This window comes from Arachis ipaensis, chromosome B08 (genome assembly GCF_000816755.2).
Source record: "Arachis ipaensis cultivar K30076 chromosome B08, Araip1.1, whole genome shotgun sequence".
NCBI lineage: Eukaryota > Viridiplantae > Streptophyta > Magnoliopsida > Fabales > Fabaceae > Arachis > Arachis ipaensis.
In genome coordinates this window covers 2,565,551-2,580,547 of record NC_029792.2, presented here as the reverse complement: position 1 = coordinate 2,580,547, position 14,997 = coordinate 2,565,551, and the positions used below count along the sequence as shown (strand labels likewise).

Sequence of the window (14,997 nt, the reverse complement as noted above, 5' to 3'; positions counted from 1 at the left end):
TATTTTTTTAAAATTTAATATAATTAATTTTTTGCGGCATTATGAATTTTCTGAATTTGTTACTGAAACGGTGAAACCTGCTGCAAATCTCAGTATATAACCTCTAAGACAGGCCTTTTCATGGGCTCTCTGCGAGGCCCAACTTATGTTGCAATGGGCCAAGTTATGATCGTTTGAATTTTTTAAGAGTGCTCCATGCACGTATCTGAGGCAGGAAGAAAATGGAAGAATTTTGCACGTTTCTTAATTCTTANGAACCTAGCTAAGTAGCTATGATGGCGGTGGCCGGTGAGTGTTGTAGATACTACGATGATGAATGAAATGAACACATCAGCTTCCATCGTCGTCCAAAGACACAGTTCCAAGCGTTGAATTCAACCCTAACCAGGTGGCAAGTGGCCGGCACCTCTACCTGGTCGGTGATGACCACTACATTGCCGCGCCTTAGCTTGTTTCCTCGTAAAATAAATATCTTCCAATCTCGCTCTCAAACTTAATGCCTTTCATAATTCATACTCACTCCACTCCACTTCAATCCAATCCAATCCAATATATATGTCAATTACTTTTGCAGTTTGCATCACAGAATATCTTTCCATTTATGGCGCATATATGTGCCGAGGAAGGAAGGTATGTGTATATATGTTACATTACTTTGAATGTTTGCTTCCAATTATAGGGTTTAGATGCATTGGATAACATAACGAAACGCACATACATGCTTTCCATTTTCCATCTCATTAACCTTATAAGCATTTTGACACGTGAAAATTCTTCAACAAAAGATCAGAGGGAGCATTATCTCTGTTGTTGTTGAGAATTTGAACACAAAAGGAGCCGTTTTTCGTTTCTAGAAACATACATGAAAATCAAGTCTACGTCCTATGATGTGTATAGTGGTTCACCATCTCCTTGAAAGCGATTGCCTCAGAGACATGTTATAAAGTCTACTTTCCTATGCATGCAATCCAGAACCATTTATTGCTACTACCATAGTATAGCATGCAACACTGCTATAACTAACTTCAGGTACCTAACACAAATCCTTGTTACTTAAATATACTTCAGGAAAATTTCTTTTCTTGTGTGCTCTTAGAGAAAATAAATGTTCTTACTCTGCGCTATTTATGTTGCCATTTAGAAGTTAAATTCTATGTTATTAGTATTTTAGAAAAAATAATAATAGACTTATAATGTTTATGTGAAAGGCAATTATTATTTCATAATAATAAAAACACTGATTTGCTCTTAGCACAACTAAGAATTTCTCTATATTTCATGACCTATTTATTTCGGCAGATGAGTTCATAGCTTAGTGGTTAAATTTCCTGCTGCTTCTCATTTGAGTCTGAGGCCGCGTGCTAGATGGCTGATCCAAGCCATGGTGGAAATCCGGCCACCGATTTCACAACTAATAGGGATGAAAATCCAGCTCCCTTTGATGAGAGTGATTTCTCTGCTGCAGCCCTAAAGTACATAGATGAAATGCTTATGGAAGAAGACATTGATGAAGAGTACAACATGTTCCAACATTCCTCGGCTCTCCTAACAGCTGAGAAATCACTTTATGATGCCATTGGCCAGAGGTATCCTTCTTCTGCCTCTACTTTGTCGTCTTCAACTTCTTCTTCTATCCAGCATCATAATTACTACCCCAATGTGGAGAGCCCTGGGGATAGTTATAGCAGTATTAGTTCTGGCAGCACTTGTGGCACCACCAATACTAGCAGCTCTGCTGACTACTTCTGGAGCGGTTTTGATCTTTCTATGATTCCATTGATGCCAAACACTTTACCTTTTCCTGATACCTTTAATTTTCAGTCCAATCCATCCTCCACCACCCCCCAATCTAACCACAGAAGCGACTTCACTGCCACAAACAATAGTAGTGGATTAGGACAGGTGGTGATTAAGACTGAAGAAGTCGATTATGATTTCGAGGAAGAGGAAGAGGAAGAGGAAGAGGTCCAATTTCTTGCTGAGTCCATGGGAAGCAGTAGCAAGCAATCAGCATTGTACATGGATGACACTGAGCTATCCGAATTTTTTGATAAGGTACTTCTTGGAGCTGGATTGGGAAGAGGATCATCACAAGCTGATGAAGGCGTTCCCAAAGACTCTCGCGGTAAGAAGAGCCGTGCAAGGAAAAGAAATGACAAAAATGACGATGAAGTTATTGATCTGAGGTCATTGTTGATGCAATGTGCACAAGCAGTTTCTTCTGATAACCGTCCAATGGCAAAAGAGTTATTGATGCAGATTAAGCTGCATTCTTCTCCAACAGGTGATGCAACTCAGAGATTGTCCCATTACTTTGTAAATGCTCTCGAAGCACGCATGTCAGGGACAGGTACACACATTCATAGTGCCTTATCCACAAAAAGGCCCTCTGCTTCTGATATGGTCAAGGCCTACCAAATGTATGCATCAGCTTGTCCATTTGACAAGTTTGGAATCAGGTTCTCAATCAACTCAATTGACAATTCGGCCATGGAAGGTGTCCAAACTCTTCACATTGTCGAATTTGGCATCCGCTATGGCTTCAAGTGGCCTGGACTTATATATCGCCTATCCAGACTCCCCAGTGGGCCTCCAAAGCTTCGCATAACCGGGATAGAGTATCCACTGCCTGGTTTGAAGCTTGAGCAAACAGGGCAATGCTTAGCAAGGTATTGCGAGCGATTCAACGTCCCTTTCGAGTTCAATGCTGTTGTTGCAAAGAAATGGGAGAGAATCAAAGTTGAGGATCTCAAGATAAGGGAGAATGAGTTTGTAGCTGTGAATTGCATGTTTAGATTTGAGAATCTGCATGATGAGACAGTTGTGTTGGAGAATCCTAGAGATTCTGTTTTGGAGTTAATAAGGAAGGCTAATCCAAACGTATTTGTACATGGCATTATAAATGGTAACTATGATGCTGCATTCTTCGTGACAAGGTTTAAGGAGGCAATGTTTCATTACTCAGCAATGTTTGACATGCTTGATAACACTGTTGCCCGTGATGATCCTATAAGGTTGATGTATGAGGAAGCTATATTTGGGAAGGAAGTGATGAATGTTGTGGCTTGTGAAGGGAATGAGAGGATTGAGAGACCACACAATTACAAGAAATGGCAGGTAAGGAACACAAGAGCAGGGTTCAGGCAGCTTTCATTGGATGAACAAATGATTGAGAAGTTTAAGGATATGTTGAGAAATGAAGGTTATCATAAAGATTTCATGCTTCATGCTGATGGCAAATGGCTTCTACAAGGTTGGAAGGGCAGAATCCTATATGCTTCTTCTTGTTGGGTACCAGCATAGGCCTTCACAGCAATGTTTTGTAGGCGCACAGATAAAAAATTATTTGTGTTAGGCCTTAAGTAGCATGATCATCAGGCAATAAGTATATTCTGTCTCCGACGGCTAGTGTTTAGGAGAAAAAAAATAGTCTAAGGGACCATTTGGAAGCTTTAAAAGTAATTTTTTTTATTTTTAATTTATGAAAAATAGTAGTATTAATGTCTGGTGCAATTTTTAAAATCAAATTACAGTTTTCTAAAAAGTTATTTAAGAGCTTATAAAGAAGTTAAAAGAAATGACTTCTCTCATAATATTACTATTTTTTATCACATTTCTATAAAATAAGCACTTTTAGAGCTAAAAATTTAAACACAAAATAACTTATTTATAAGTTACTTTTAATATAGTTATTTATTATTTAAACTATTTTGTCAAAAAGAATTTAGTTAAGTTATTTATCTAAATTGGGTCTAAATCTGTCTCGTTTAACATTTATTTATTACAAAATATATTAAATAAAATAAAAAATAGGATAAATATTATGTCACCAAAATACTCATCTAAAGGTAAATGTTATACACATTTAATTTAGATATTTTTGTATAAATTCAAATTTAACATATTTGGAGTGTTTATATATGAAATTGAATTAATTTGGATTGGTGGCATTATCAACTCATATATTTTTTGTATAAATACAAATTTAACACATTTGGAGTGTTTATATTTAAAATTGAATTAATTTGAATTGGTTAAATAGACTTTATTCATTTAAACAAGTATTGAGAATTTAAATTTTATTTTGTATATTTAAGTAAGTCTTGAGAATTTAAATTTTATCTTGTGCATATAATAATTTATTAGCAAAAAATAAAAGTTTAGATCTGCGCTCTGCCAGGGATTAATTTTTGTTCTATCAAACTATACCAATGGATAACTAAAATATATGAAATTGAAGCGTTATAATTTTTCATTTATTAACGGAGTGTTACGTTACAGTTATTAATTGGAAATATGTTTACTCCATGTTATAAGATCCAAGATGTTTGCCTCACTCTGCTTTTTTAGGTCAGCACTCAGCGATGACTTTATCAGGGAAAACACCATGATTTTATGTTGCTATTTTTTTTAAAAAATATATTTTTGTTTAAAACTTAATTTTATCATTTAAAATGACAAATAAATAATTTAAAAAATAATTATCGATTTAAATTCTACAGTCTTATCTCGTTTATACTGCAAATGAGATAAGACACGTCAGCTGCAACGTGTATATCTCGTTTACACTGTAAACGAGATACATAAAATGTGCATCTTGTTTACAGTATAAACGAGATAGATGAAAGACAAATTAACAGCTGCTATAAAAGGATGTGTAACTGTTGGTATTCTCCACAAATATTTTCTATCCTTTTTCGGTCTGGTTTTCCTCACGAAAATAAGGCATCAATGGCCAGTAACAGTCCATACATAGTTGTGCTTGTTTATCCTAATTATCGTATGAGAAATGGCGACAACAAGGTGACATTTGAGTGTGGGAATCTGATATTGTTTCGCACTCAGCGTGTGAATACATTGTCGGATTTGAAGAGTTTGATATTGAGCAAGCTTGGTGGTACAGAAGTGAGGGAGATCGGATGGGTGGCGTATAGGTTGCTGGCACCCATGGGTAACAGAGTCTTCCGGTTTCGACTATTCTGACTTCAAGGGGACGAGCATGTGCGACTGATGTTCAACATCCATGGGAGGATCATGGTGGAGCAGGTAATGGAGCTTTCCGCCGAGGTGGGACATAGTAGTTGTGGGAGTTCCGTACACTCGACCTATGTACAGGACGACCGACCTCTCGCACCACCGCCCATTCATGTCGTCATTCTAGTAGATGAGGCAGAGGAGGGCGAGGAGGAGTCGTACGAGGATTACGTGGCGGACAGTGCGGACAGTGATTCGTCCGATATTGGAAATGAGGATGAGTTTGTTCCGGAGACACCTGCCCAGAATGTGGCGCGCCATGTCCTGCCACCACCTCACCCAATTCCGACGCTATCGGCAGTGCCAAGTCACTATCACAGTTTAGATCTGAACGCCATGCATGAGAGGACTCCGTTTTCTGACACAAGTGAAGAGGATTACAACCCAGATGGCCGTGTAGAGTTTCGGGTCGGCCACGGGTTCAAAAGATGAGAGGCAGTGCTTCAGGGTGTGAAGAACTACAGTATTCGCAAGAGTGCGGAGTACCGGTGATCAAATCGGACTGGTTAAAGTACCATGAACCCTAAACCCTAAACAAATATAACGTAGCTAACCTCGAAGTCGGCCGTTCCGGCATAATGTGACGTCTCATTCAGCCTGTTAATGTCTCCACCGTTCCCCGCCTAGCGCGCCATCACCGTATCAATCTAAAATAGGGTAGAAAAGGGTTAAAAGAGGGGAGAAAGAGGTTGATTAAGTCAAAATGGGGTCCGGAATTCCACTGTAAACGAGATAAGACTGTGAAATTTAAATCGATAAGTATTTTTTAAATTATTTATTTTGATAATTATTATATTTATTTTATTTATTAAAATAAAAATTTTCCTTTTTTGATTTAATTTACAAATAAAAAGCATTCAACTCTTAATTGAATTCTAATTTCCAGCATTCCAAATAATCTCTCTAGGGATGAACGCGGATCGAATCAGATATAACCAAAATCTTGATTCGATCCGCACTAAAACCATCGGATCATATCCAATATCTATAGTTTTTAAGCTTAAATCCGATCCGATCCGCATATTTGCGAATCGGATCGGATATCGATATATCCACAAAATACAAAATATTTTTAAAAGCTTATTTTTATTAAAAAAAACAAATTAGATGTTTCAATTGAGATGATTTTGCTCGATAAAAACGTGAGTTTCCTACCACTTTTTTAAATAATACTGAATTTATATTATTGATATTTCAAATGTGTTTATTTACCTCATTTTAATTGTTCTTTGATTTTTGTTTGTCAATTTTAGGGAGAAAAAAATACATATTTCAGTTAAGAAGATTCTTGTGTCTCGATTCGTGAATTTGCTAAGAGAAGGAATGACATATCAAATTACATATTTTGGTATTAAAACTTGGACGCAATGTGGGTATGTAACTTCAAGACTACATATCAAGAGTATGTGGTGAATTTAAACCAACGTACCGATGTGCACAAACTTCTAAAATCATCAAGTATCCCACAATATGGATTTAGTAGTTTTGTGAGTTTTGACACTCTGATCTCAATCCTTCTAGATTCGATTACATCTATTTTGTTGGTAAATTTATTGTTTTACAAAAAAAATATTGATAAATTTATTTATTTTATCAATTTTTTTATTAGCATAATTATTAACAAACCCTTTTTATCTTAATCTATTTAGATATTATTGAACATCTTGCTGTAATTAGGAGTGAGAAGACTTTTGAAAAAGATCATAAGTCTATTAAGTTCAATGTTATTGAATTGGAAGTCAATGATAGGTAATCAATTCTTTTTGAACTCTTTAGCTATATATTTAAACCTCTTATTTTCCATAAACATAATTTTGGCGAATCAATTCAATTCTTTCAAAAAAAAAAAATGCGAATCGAGTTCCTGAAAGTATAATTCGTTTATAAGTAGTTCATTTTGAATTAATTTGGATAACGTGTGAATAAAATAGTGTAAGTTGAATGGGTATAAATTAGTTTGTTTAGAATAATTTTTTAACTGAATTTTTAAATTTTGGTTTATAATAGATTGCAATAGCATTGTCTATATTCCCTATGCAAGTATTTCTTTAATATAAATGCTCATCTTTACATATTTGGTATTTGACAATCATTATTGCTCATGCAGGATGATAGTATGGCTGAAACTAAGAAACAAACAGAATTGGCTACTAGAGTTTCAACATGAAAATAAAGAATTGAGCATGATAACAATTTAAATATGATAATAATCCTTAATTTAAGTTTATCTATGTGATAATAAATATATTATTTTTATCTATATTTTAGCAACTTTTAAACAATATAACAATTCAAAAATATTTTGCATTTGAAAATTTTTGTTAGTTAAGATGTATAAGATTTTAGAGAACAAATATTAGTTTTTCAAATTCTAATTCTAATTTTTATTTGGTAATTAGAGAACTCTATTTAAAATTTTAAAATTTAAAATTCTAACACGACGAATAAGGATGCAAGAAGTTTTCAATAATTAAGGATTCGTGTTAGAGAAAGTTACAAATCGATACTAATATGCTTAGATTTCTTTTAATGTTCTATAATTTAAGATCAATCATTTAGTTTTTTAATTAGTCTACTAAAATAATCATTTTTATATGCTATATAATTATTGTAGATGCACTAGAATACACAAACCTATCTAAGTTGTAAAATGATACATGAATGAAGAGGAAGATTATATTATTTCAAAAGAGACATAGTAAGATAACCATGATATATTATAATTTTCAAGAGTTAAGAGTCGCAGTAGTCTCAAGGTTCTAATTCTGGATGAAGACAACAATCCAAAGTCATCAACAACAAATGTTATGTTCAAAGAGGTTTTTAATAATACTTAGGTAACAAAAATAGTATTTTCATTTTAATAACATATTATGATTATACTTTTATACAAATATTTACTGTAAATATAACTATTTTATCTATAACTCTACTTTTAGATTTGAAATGAAATGTGTAACAGGAAGCACAGTATTATATGCCAATTGTTTTTCTAATGAGGTAAGTAAAATACTAGGTTGTCGATAAATTTTCATTAACCTTTTGATTTAAAGTTTAGTATAAAATTGACATGATACTATTACAGTTATATATGTTCTTATTTTTTCAGATCTCTTTCTTTGTAGTTCAAGAATATTATAGACTTCAAATTGTTCCATTTGTATTTTACTTTGAATAGAGATAAAACAACATATTCAGTACGTTTATTGTATAACGACGATGATAATGTTATACTAAACTCGAGAAATTTATGATTATAAAATATTATTTTCGATTAAACATGTTAAATTAAAATGTAAGCCCTTGCATCGCACGAGTTTAACACTAGCACACTTCTATTCTCACAATTTTTCTATTCTTTTTCATTCTTCTTTTAAATTTATGAAATCAAAGTTCTACTGATATTATTCTTTGTTCAAAACAATGGATCCAAATCAATTTAACTCCTTTTTCAATTACTTATAAAACTTTTTTCAAGCTTTGAATATCCAACAATCTCAAACTTCAAACTCTCAAATTCCAAATCAAAACTTCACACTACCTAATGCATTTCAAAGTTTAAATCCACAAAATTTTTCTAATTTCAATTTTCAAGCTCCTTATAATAATCAATTTTCTATTTTCTAACCACATAATCAAAATTCACAAATACCATATTTTTCATTTTCATCCATATTTAATCCCTCTATCGAAAATGTTACTCCAACATCTTTGTCATTTTCAACTCAATTCAGTGCATCGAGACAACTCATTTGGTGTTGGTGGCTCTTCTAATCCATCCTTTCAGACTCCGATACAATCTAGTCCAAATTCGTAATATTCAGATTTTGCCAACTCTCGTGAATTAGATGCTATCATCTATCGACCTCAATGATGATGACATTGAAAATCGTAGGCAAGATAGTATTCAACACTGACAATAGGAAGAAGATGAGATGTTGATCAGTTCATGGTTGAATATTTCAACTGGCTCTATAGTATTAGTACCGACTAAAAAGGCGAAATATTTTGGAGTCGAATTCACAGCTATTATGTAGAATTTAGCACCGACATGAAAAGGAGGACAGTTGCATGTAAGAAACGATGGTATACGATCAACAAGGCAGTTGCACAGTTTACTGGTTGCTACAATTAAGCTAGTCAAAACATAAGGTGTGGTTCGAACGCTAATAATATAAATGAGTCGACCTATAAACTTTATTCCACAAATTATGGTCAAAAATTCACTTTTGAGAGGCATTGGAATATGCTTCATTTGGAGCAAAAATGGAGGCTCAAAGAGAATCAAGGTTAGTGCAACTAGAGCATACTCATCATCATCAAATCCAGAAATACCGTTAGCTGACAAAACCAGTGTGAACTCTTTCGTTCGCCCACAAGTATCAAAGAAGGGCAAGAGAAAAGGTAAGGCAAAAGCAAATATCTGAAGATTTTAGCGAAAAGAAATCACCGTTGGCTGACAAAATCGGTGATTATTCAATGATTAAGAAGAAGAAGATATCGATAGAAATTCTACTCCTTATATGCATCAACAGAGATCGAGAAACAAGAAATGATCGCCTCTCCAAAGATTATTTTGCAGATGAACCGGTGTATAATGCTGACATTTTTCGACGGAGATTTTGAATGAGAAGACACGTGTTCCTTTGGATAATAGATGCTCTCTCAAATGTCTATCCATATTTTCAATAGAGGGTCGATGCAACTGGGAGAAAAAGCTTGTCACCAATCAAAAAATGCACTACTGTGATACAAATGTTAGCATATGGTGTAGCAGCTGATGCTGTTGATGATTATGTGCGCATAGGCAAGAACACTACAATTGAATGCTTGAAAAAATTTGTTGAAGGTGTCATTTTAGTGGTTAAGGATGAATATTTACGAAAATCAAATTCAAATGATACACGACGACTACTATAAATGGCGGAGAGTCGTGGATTTTCTGGTATGTTGGGCAGCATTGACTACATGCAGTGGCAATAGAAAAATTGTCCAAAGGTGTGGAAAGGTATGTACATGAATGGTTATCGTGGGGTTGTAACCATAGTACTTGAAGTTGTAGCATTTTCAGACCTTTGAATATGGCATGCGCTCTTTGGAGTTTCTGGTTAAAATAACGATATCAACGTGTTAGATCGTTCATCAATGTTCGATAATATTCTAAATGATCGTGCTCCGGAAGTAAATTATACTATCAATGATAATAATTATACTATAAGATACTATTTAGCAGATGGTATTTATCCTGAATGGGCTACATTTGTCAAATCAATCTCAAAGTTACAAAGGGATAAACACAAGTTATTTGCACAATATTAAGAAGGTAAAGAAAAGCCGTGGAGCGAGCATTCAGAGTGTGCCAAGCACGCTTTGCAATTATACGTGGTCCAGTACGCTTTTGAAAAAAAAATCTTACAAACATAATGAGAGCTTGTATTATATTGCATAATATGGTTGTTGAGGATGAAAGAGTCATTTATGCAGAAAATTTTGCTCAAACCTAGAGTATGACGATATCGAAAATGGCTTATCACAACTTCAGTTGGGAGAAGAAGATTTTGCACCATACCATCAATTTCTCCAAAGAAATGTCCAACTTCGAAACAGACAGTAGCATCGATAGTTGAAAGAGAATTTAATTGAACACATATGACAATTTCATAATGCTTGTCGACAAATATAGAGCTTTATTATGTTTTATTTTTATATTAAGTAATTTTACAAATTAGTTTAATCTCGAATTATATATTGTGTATTATTGTTATATATGAAGTTATTAATTTATTAATAGTAAATTATTTTTTAATTTATAAATTTTAATAATATTATTGTTAGAGAATCATTAGAATCAATTTAGATCAATTAGTATCGTTTATATTTATATAGCATATCTGTATATTAATTATAGGATTCTATGCCTTTATTACTTTGATTCATTTAGCACTTATAAATACCCATTGTATATTGTACTTTTGATAAGACTGAATATACACAAAACACTTTCTTTAGTTTGGTCTCTCATTTCTAACATGGTATCAGAGCGAGTCTTGATCTTGTATACCCATCTACTGCCCACAACTTCCTTATCAGAAGGAGGATCAACCAAATCCCAATGTGCTTTTTTAAGTGCCTGTATTTCTTCCTGCATTGCTTGTTGCCAATTTGAGTTTGAGGAGGCTTCTCTGAATGACTTAGGTTCATATTGATGAAGGATAGTAGAAAAGCAATGGTAATCAAGAAGATGAGGAGGTGGATTCCTTACCCTAGAAGAACGAGCAGGAGGAGGAGGCATGACGGTAGGAGCAGGATCATCGTCCGGTCTGGAATCATCGGGAGATGGAGAAGGTAGAAGAACAGGAGGTTGTGGAGGGTCACTCGAGATAGAATCTGGAGAATCATCACTAAGAAAAAGATCAACATTGAGGTTAGTAAACTGAGTAGTAGGAATGGACCCAAAGGATGAGAACCGAGAAAACATGTGGTGCTACCAGAAGACAACATGACGAGATATACGAATACGTTTAGATAGAGGATTCCAACAACGATAACCCTTGTGTTCAGTGCCATAACCAAGGAAACAACACATACGAGCCCGAGGTTCAAGTTTACTATGTTCATGAGGTTGAAAAAGAACAAAACATACACAACGAAAAACTTGAAGAGAACTATAATCTGGGGAGGTATGATAAAGACGCTCAAAGGGGGTAATATTACCAAGACCAAAAGAAGGGAGTCTATTGATAACATGAACAGCAGTAAGAACAACTTCACCCCAAGTACGCTCAGGACACGAAGAAGAAAGGAGCATTGCACGGATGGAGTCAAGAATGTGACGGTGTTTACGTTCAGCTCTACCATTTTGTTGAGACGTACCAGGACAAGAAAACTCAGACAAAGTACCCTGTTCTGCCAGAAAGGCTAAGAGTTTAGAATCACGGTATTCCATAGCATTATCACATCGAAAAACCTTAATGACCTTGGAAAACTGAGTTTTAATCATAGTAGCAAAGTTGATTTAGATCTGAGGTAACTCATGGCGATTAGTCATCAAATAAACCCAAGTAAAACGGGAATAATCATCAATGAAAACAGCAAAGTATCGAGCTCCGCCCATAGAGGCAGTGGGAGCGGGTCCCCAAACATCAGAGTGAATGAGATCAAAAGGAGAAAAAGCAAGAGATGAATTATTATGAAAAGATAAAGCAGGTTGTTTGGCAGTTTGGCAAGAAATGCAATCAAAAGATTCATTTGGAACCTGACCTCAAACACCCTGAGACACAAGAGGACGCAGTTTTCCTAAGGAGGTGTGGGCAAGGCGTTGATGCCATAAGTGAAGGGTAGAGGGAGAAGAAGCAGCACAGAGATTTGGTACAGGAGGAATATGAAGATTCTCGAGTTCAAACAATCTTCCGACCTTACGTCCAGTCCCGATAATTTGTCCCGTCCGAGGATCTTGTACACGACAACCAGAAACGGAAAAAGTGACTTCAAAACCCAGATCAACAAGTTGACCAACAGAAATAAGATTGAAGTTTAATTTGGGAATATAATAAGTATCAGGAAGATTAAGAGTTGACTGGGATATAGAACCCTTGTCTGTTGCGTGCAAGAGGGAGTCATTTGCAGTATTGACAGAAGGTCCATTTGTAGTGGTAGACAGGGACGAGAAAATATTACGCAACGGAGACATGTGATTAAAGCAACCCGAGTCAAAGTACCATTTATAATTACCTGGAAGGGTCGAAAAAGCAGCAGGGGTATTACCAGAAACGGAGAGAAGACTCTGAAGAAGAGATGCAATATCAGATAGAGAGACAGGAGACGGGTTGAGTGGATCAGGACGTGGTGGGCAAGTAGGACAAGCAGTAATTAAATGTCCCAAGAGCTTGCAGTAACGACAGAACAGCTGTGAACAATGGTAGCTAATATGACCTTTCTGGTGGCATGTGCGACATTCAACAGAAGGACAGTCGGAGAAGAGGTGCCCAGAACGGTTACAATTTCGACAGAATTTACCTTTTCTGTCTGTGGCAGCAAAAACATCTGACTTTTCCATAATAGTAGTCACAGAGATCAAGGAGAGGAGAGAAAACTGCAATTTTGGAGCAGAAAATGAGTAAACGGATGGCAAAATCAAAAAGAGCTCACCAAAAAACCTTAGGGAGGGTCCCACTGTCGGACACGTTAGCGGCCACGTCAGATGCCACGTCAGCTGCTTCGTCAGCAGAGCAAGACACGTGGCATCACGCGACAGGAGGAGGAGACTCGTCAGCGCTGACGCGAGCACAGAGCTGGCAGCGGGTCGGATAATGCGGGTCGGTCCGGGTCGGTCGCGGGTTTGGTGGATCTGCGTGGGTGCTGGCGACGACATGTGCGCTGTTTGGGACCGTTGATCCTGAGCGTGGATCCAACGGTTCTGGATGGCGTTTGGGGAGAGAGAACCTGAAGCGGTGATCGGACTTCTGGCGGCGCGTCCGACGGCAGTAGGCAGCGAGGTCGGCGGCGTTCAAAAGCTTGCAACGAGTAGAAGACGAAGGTGGTGACGGTGACGAAGAAAGGCGTCGGGAAGAAGTCGAAAACGGAGGACAAAGTACTACTAGTGAAACAAGATAACGGAGGTAGAAACTAATTGTTTTTGAAAAAAATAACCTAAACTCTTGATACCATGTTAGAAACGAGAGACCAAACTAAAGAAAGTATTTTGTATATATTCAGTCTGATCAAAAGTACAATATACAAGAAGTATTTATAGGTGCTAAATGAATGAAAGTTAATTTCTTCTAATAACAAAGAGAGAATTATTTTGAGTTTGTATAAACCTATATTCTGGCACCAAAAAAAAAATGTTAAACATATAATAAGTCAAATGGCTGAAAATTATTCCTCACGCTATACTATTATCCATTGTACTTATTTGAAAGTGCTTTGACTCGTGACTTAGTCAACAGTAGAAAATTAAATATATGTCAAATTAGAAAATTAAATATATATCAAAATTGTAGTGTCCTGGTGACATACATGGCTATGGTTATGGACTTATGGCCACATCCCACATTCCCACACACACAAAACCATACAGCAGAATTTAAATGCTTACGCATAACATATGGTTACGTGTGTTCCTGAATATGTCACCATGTGTCGGAGCCAATATTACGCGTGCAATTGTATGTGTAATGTGTGCAGTTAGTGTCTCTGAAATTAATAAGTTAACGACAAACCAGACAGCCTTGAAATCAAATTCAAACAATGCATGTATGTTGAAAATTACATTAACATATTGATATTTCCATATATAGTTGACATGGCTATTATTAATTACCTTAATTCATTACTTCGTGCCCAAGAGTTTCGTCAGGGATGAACAATAAAGAGGCTTAGCGACCAAGAAACATAAATTAACAGCTTGGTCTTTCATGATATGGATATGCATCCAAATATAAAATTATTCTTATCTATGATGAACATGCTACACGTTTTCAATTCAAGCTAACATTTAGCATGTCACCCCCAAGAAAGTTGACACCTCAAAATTGGTGTATTTCATTTAATTCATGTCTTTTACTATATTCCTAAATTGTATGTCATTATAGTTGATTATTTCACTTAAGGCATGTTTTTTTAAGAACTAGGTGCTGCTCAATGATTTCAAAGTACGGTTTCAAATTTCAACTTCCAAAATATTTTCTCAAATTAATTGCATATGATCTATTGATCCTACTACTTTAATAACCAGGGTATTTGTTATCATGAAGTATTAATTTTATATCAAATTCTATCATATAAAAAGAATACGAGAGAAATGTAGTACATAAATCTCTTTTTTTTTTTTAAAATATCTTTTATTATATAATGTCGTCTAAAAAATATATATTTTTGTTATTTTAAATATTTAAACACAAAATTTTTAATTAGAATATTTGATATTTACTATTTTAACTAAGCGGTTTAGCGGTTTAGTGG

At 35.2% G+C, this 14,997-nt stretch overlaps 1 protein-coding gene across 5 annotated transcripts; it reads left to right on the top strand.

The window, feature by feature from the left end:
• LOC107614541 (scarecrow-like protein 14) lies at positions 261-3,480 on the top strand. 5 transcript variants are annotated; one of them, XM_021108579.1, is made up of 3 exons: positions 261-630; positions 791-1,029; positions 1,300-3,480. In XM_021108579.1, the coding sequence occupies exon 3, from the start codon at positions 1,366-1,368 to the stop codon at positions 3,301-3,303; it is 1,938 nt and encodes a 645-aa protein (XP_020964238.1). In that variant the 5' UTR covers positions 261-630; positions 791-1,029; positions 1,300-1,365; the 3' UTR covers positions 3,304-3,480. The 5 variants fall into 5 exon arrangements, with proteins under 5 accessions (XP_020964238.1, XP_020964237.1, XP_020964239.1 ...); XM_021108578.1 differs by having other exon boundaries at positions 786-1,029; XM_021108580.1 differs by lacking the exon at positions 791-1,029.

Excerpts from the sequence above, each read along its gene's own strand:
- LOC107614541 (XM_021108580.1), top strand. The coding sequence starts at position 1,366 with ATGGCTGATCCAAGCCATGGTGGAAATCCGGCCACCGATTTCACAACT.